The sequence below is a fragment of the Egretta garzetta genome, unplaced genomic scaffold (assembly GCF_000687185.1).
Source record: "Egretta garzetta isolate BGI_Z169 unplaced genomic scaffold, ASM68718v1 scaffold190, whole genome shotgun sequence".
NCBI classification, from domain to species: Eukaryota; Metazoa; Chordata; class Aves; order Pelecaniformes; family Ardeidae; genus Egretta; species Egretta garzetta.
In genome coordinates this window covers 1262731-1268730 of record NW_009258272.1, presented here as the reverse complement: position 1 = coordinate 1268730, position 6000 = coordinate 1262731, and the positions used below count along the sequence as shown (strand labels likewise).

The 6000-nt window shown below is 37.5% G+C and overlaps 1 protein-coding gene across 10 annotated transcripts in view; it reads right to left on the bottom strand.

Moving 5' to 3' along the window:
- The window catches only part of CDK5RAP2 (CDK5 regulatory subunit associated protein 2), an 82943-nt gene that overhangs the window by 51830 nt on the left and 25113 nt on the right, over positions 1-6000 (bottom strand). For all 10 annotated transcript variants that reach the window (XM_035890029.1, XM_035890033.1, XM_035890079.1 and 7 more), the window contains one exon: positions 5724-5897. In XM_035890029.1, the coding sequence (XP_035745922.1) occupies positions 5724-5897 (174 nt within the window). The remainder of the gene's footprint in view (positions 1-5723; positions 5898-6000) is intronic.

Below are 6000 nucleotides of genomic sequence, written 5' to 3'. Positions count from 1 at the left end.
TTCAAGGAGTATTTGCTTGCACTTACAACATAAAAATAAGGTAACAGCCATCTCAGAAGAGAAATTAACTGGGATAGCTATAGCAAATTTAGATGTATTAATGTCAGACACATATATTCTGCCTCTGTTTGAGAAGAACTGTAGGCCTTGTTGCTTCTCGCAGTTTTCTTTTTCAAGTGAAAACTGAAAGGAAGAACAAAAAAAGTGCCACAGCTAAGGGGGAATGTTTACGGCTCTGGCATGCCAAGATAACTCTGGAGAGCAAGAATGAAAGGTAATTCTATTTTCTCCATATTACAACCTCAAGATTGGAAACTAAACTCTCAAGAGATACTAAATCATTAGTGAACAGATCATTAACAAGGAAGAAATCTACACCCAGGAGTTTTAAGCAGCTGTTACTACTCCAATTGCAGCTCCTAAAGAAGGCATTGTAACAAAAAATTCAGCTACAGTAGAATCTTGTTAATTCACACTAACGATGCAAAGACTCTGTTAATTTGAAAAATTCAGTATTCTGCAAAGTAAACAGTACAAAAGCAAGGACAACTGGTGTTTACTTTTAATTATTTACACTCATACTTCACAGTATGCTAGCAAATATGTTAAATAATATTTTGCAAGTGTAATCAAGTTCTGATCAAATTACTCCCGTTAAGGTAATCTGCATGTCAGATCTTACTGCAGAAAGAGTAGTTTCTACCAGCTAGCGCTGCAGATTCTTTGAACCAGTGACCTTGCCTTTGTACACGGGCATCACGTTCATCTACCATCATTCATAATGGTAGCTGTATTCTAACAAATGTTTCCAGGTCCTAGTGTAATTTATGCATTAAATACTATTCTGTGTATGAAGTGCAAAATACTAAGTTTCATATCAAGTTTATTTATCCAGATGAGCAGAGGAGGAGCACAGAGCAATAGCTTCTGCTGACCGAGTACTGAGAAACACAAAGGTAAACCGATGGATATGGGTGATCCAGAGTCCATTAATAAATAAAAAATCACAAAAAAACCCACGTAAAAAAGTACATCTTACAGCCTGAATTAAGGGGTCTTATCAATGTGTTGGAACCTCAGCCTTTCAAGAACAGTCACTAAACATAAAATACACAGATTGCAATTTAACTTGGGAAAAGTTTCATCGCAACGACACTGATCAATGACAGAGAAAGCAACAGGAAGAAAAAAAAATCTTTTGAATTAATTTAGTCGGTTAGCAGTCTGTTAGAAGTTCTAGTGAACTCTTCCATATGTCTGATACAAGCCTTGCAATTATTACTGAAGACACTACAGAACTATATCCTAATTAAACGCTCTTTCTGAAGCATTGGCAAAGTAATGTCACTCTGAAGAGTTTACAGTACAGAAATTAGATAACGGTTGTCACCAATTGTTCAGGCTCTATCGCTGCTGTATTAACAAAGCAGCATTACACGCAGAACCATGCTCTGGTTTCCTATGTTTCTTTTAGAATTCACGTATTATTTTAGTTCTACATTTGCACCAAAATCTCAGTAAGCTCATGAAATCCTCCCAACTCTTTTTTTTTATTTTTTTCTTGCACGGGAAGGCATGAGCTGTTTCTTAATTCCAAATGTCACAGACCATACACAAATTATCATGAACTCTAAATTCAACTAGCTAGGTAGAGGTTAGCAAAATCATGAAAAAGTGTTCTTGATTTTTCAGAATCTTTTATGAATAATAAGGATGAGAAGATACAGCATTAATCTCTCTTTTTTTCGTACATTATTACTGTCATTTCTAAATAAAGCGTAGGAGTGAATTATTCCAATCAACTCCCCAATGGTACACAAAACATAAGGCAGCTCTGTAACTTAAATAGACCATAATGCTGTGGGAGTTAATGAAACATTAAACCTCTTGACACATGGTGTGAGGGAAAATGTGTTAGAGGAGATAGCTGCAAGACATCCAGGACCATATTGCAGTGAAAGATTTATATTCCCATGAAAGGAGGCAATCTAATACATTAAAGTCTATATTTAAGTCTGAAATACTATTGCTAAGCAGCAGTGGTGGAAAACATAACTTATTTTCATTAAAGGTTTCTCAAATTGTAAGCAATGAAAGTAAAAGGTTTATAACTCCACAATAAATAACTTATTGGCAAAGTCGCAAGAAAACCCAGTCGCCTCACTGAACCCTCTCTTGCTTACAACCACCATCGGGATCATTTCAAAAACTCTGAAGGTTAGAGGATGAGTGATTGAGAGAAGGCCATAACCTACACCTCATCACTGATTTATCCATCCATCAGTACCAGAACTTGGTAATTTCTTCTAACATTGCAGTAAACTTTATGTACGGTCTACCATAAATGAAGCACTCACTAATAAGATTAAAATTGTTACAGGCCACTGAGTCAGATCTCTGAAGATGAAAATTACTATAGCAAAAGACTTTGTTGGTGACTTTTAGAAGATGTCACCTCAACCACAGAAAATGTCACGAAGCTGATGGCTCTGAGGAACTTATGGCCCTTCTTGGTGATATGCGAGGCAAGACTACTGGACTATATACTCCAAATATCACTTCATCAGGCTAACTCCTTTAAGATGAAATTTCTGCTAATATGGAAATGGTGAGATACACCAACCACATCCATTCCCATCACCAGGCCGTGCTCAGTGTCACAGGTAAAAAGCATCATGTTCCAAGTGTGTGAAGACACGGATACTGACAAAAAACATTGCTGTTTGCAGCTATAAGCTAACCTCATCAAATCAGAAATTGAACTACCACCTTGTTTATGTGTTCACAACATCAATTTCAAGAGACTGAATGCAACAGCTACAATGCACTGATCACTATTTAATAGACAGGACACTTGTATTAAAAAAAAAAAAAGTCAACTACATCACTTTCCACAACCGCGACAACTCAGCAGCAATGCGCACGCTGCATCACGTTGAACAGCCAAGACATGTCTGCAGTACTGCAACAGGGTTGTGCCAAATCCAGTTCTCATGATGCCCATCAACTGCAATGCTCTCCCTACATCAATAACTTCCATGTGTTGAGTACAATTTCTCCAGCTGCAGCAAATTGGACAGCACAACTGTATGCACGCAGTATCCTTCAGTTCCCTGACTCCACAGTCTTAACTCCCTAAATACAGGAGTAACTATAATCAAAGTCAAATAATGTGCTGATCATATAGGAATTAGAAAGTGCCTTGTGTCTGCAGAAACATCAGATTTCCCTTGCCATGTACCAGTTCACTACATTTTCTACTCCACCCTCAAGTGGCACATAAGCTACCCCTCCCAAAACCAGACATCACAGAAAGGCTACAGTACAGCAAATCCAAGATTTTTTTTTACACTTAAAGAAATCAATTTAGAATTTGAACTCCTATCACTGTGGCCCCTTACTGCAGTATATGCTGTGTGCAAGATTACAACAGAACCCAGAAGCGTAGCTCAAGGACTGACAAGAGCCACTTTTCTCAATTTTGCTGCTTTTCTCAGTAATAATATGAACCACAAAGATCTAAAAACCTGTATTAAAAATATATTTACCTAACAAATGCTCCAACAAAAAGAGCTTTATAAGTATAGGAGTACTGGTTGCAAGAGAAGAGCTTTAAGCACAAAATCAACTAAAGTTTCCAAAATTATATGGAGTCCATCACACTTCTAATTTCCTTGGCTGTAAAATATATTTCATTCCCAGACTTCACAGATACCAGAGTCAGCAGTTGCATGACTAACCTAATTATCAGTGCCCTCACACACTCTCTCTAGCCCGTGACAGTGGCTCAAGAATCCAAAGTCTAATTAGAAACTGTCATTTATCTTCCCTGGCCTCGCCAAGGCACCCAGCAGAGCTTTGGATGTTGGTTGCTTTAAAATTTATCGTCACATTAAAATAAAGTAAAAAGGTATGATGAAAGAGAGAAAGTTCTGCATCTCTCAATTCAGTTTCTTCAACTTTAAAGATCAGTGAGGCTAGAAGAGCTTGGTTTCTGTTCTCTCTGGTGGGGAGGATCCAGCTGTGCATTTGTTGAGAGTTGGTGCAGCACTGTAAAGTCATCAAAGAGTCCAAGGCAGCCAATGAGAGCAGAGCTCTGGATAATCTGTGTCCAAAAACTTATGATTAATATGCCAAAGTGGGTTCTTAGAGGAGATATCTTACACAGAGGTTGAGCTGAGAGGACAATGGGTTGTGATTAGGTATTGTTCACAATCACTAAGTGCACCAGCAATAGAGAATAGGTTGTGATTAGAAGGTGGGTACTGGGTCATTACCATGCATGGCTTCGCTTGCCACTGTTCTCTCTCCTGGTTATACACCTGTATTGGAAGTGGGGTGTACAGAGGAAAGTTAGTGTTTGATTTTCATTAATTCTGTATGATTTTCCATCACTCTTAGGTCCCTTTGTGACAGAAGGTACGTGCATGCACTGCAGTTTGTTTTACAGAGGTAGAATTTCTACTCAACCTTTCACAGACTTTATGTTCTCTGCATGTATATTCATATATACTTTGATATATTCTGCACTGGTACCCTGGCAAACAGTGATTCAGCTCCTTTACTTTGAGCTTGTCATATAGCCCATGACTCAACGTGTGCTTGCATCTACCTTGTTTAATAATAGTGCCCATAACATATTAAGCATCTCATCGCCAGTGTGTTCAGAATGTGACACGACATAGCACTCGTGTTTCCTTTGTCACTGGTTCACTTTATTTTAAACTTCCTTGAGAAAATCTCATTAGTGACTGATATATTATTAAAGAAACAAAATAGCTTTCTCCATCATTAGTACATGCCAGTCTAATTCTTTTTACTCTGCCTGATGCTTTTGGAGACCTTAATAAGAAGGCTGCAAACAACTCAAAAAAGAAACGTACCTTCAAAAGCAGCTTACTTGTTCAATAATCTGTACACAATAATAAAAATGCACTGGAGTCAGATTCAAAAACTTCTTAACAGTACTTGATTTTTTTCTTGCTAGTACAGAAGTGGGAAAGGTGAAGGGGGAAAGAACTAACTACATTTTAAGACTTTGAATTTTGACCTCTGATTTTGGGTACTAACAAGTCTTTTCAATTTATGGCATTATATAAAATAACGGGCATATATTGTCCACCTTTTATATTTTTATATATATATATTTTATATATATATCTCTGTACTATTTCCTTTCTTCTTTGCTTCAAAGTAATTTTCTTCTTGCCCTAGACATGTCTTCATTCCTACCTATATTTTTTATCCTCACCCTCCATTTATCTCCTGTGGTCACTAGCTCTGTGCAATCTTTCCCCTTATCTATCAGAAGTACACAAACTCTCCTCGGCACCTCTCTTCAGAAACGCAGATACCCTCCCACTCAGGGAAATACGTCTACCCTAATGACCACAAAACTCTACCTCTTTACGGCAGGCACAATATTTTACCCACTTTCTGAGAGTAAAGCATTTAGTGAAGCTACATAAACTCATCAGAGTACAATACTATGCACTCTTACAATGCCACCACAGTCATACAAATCATATGACACAATTATTAATAAAGCCATTGTTATCCTTTTAATAACACAGAACACTTTGATATGGTACTGATATGAAGGAAAACAGCCCCTTGCTACATGGGCGAATATGAGTCCACACCTTTGAAGCCAAAGTCGAAATTCTCTTCAATTTGAAGTCAAGGTATTTATCTGCAAATGACCAGAGTTATGAAAAACTCACCTCTAACTCTCTGACTATCTTGATGATTGACTGTTGAGACTGTGCAGCACATTTTTCCTTTACTAAGCCCTCATTTTTCAGTTCAAGTTCTTCATTGGTTCTTAGAAGGTTCTTGTACTTATTTAGGAGCTCCTGCAATTCTGCATCCTTTTCTTTAACTGTTCCATCAAGTTTCTAACAAAAGAAAACAATGAGACAGTTTTACAAAATTTACTCCAGTTTTATATTGCAAAATAGACAAACAAAATTCAGGAGAATATCCAGGGATGATCCGGTG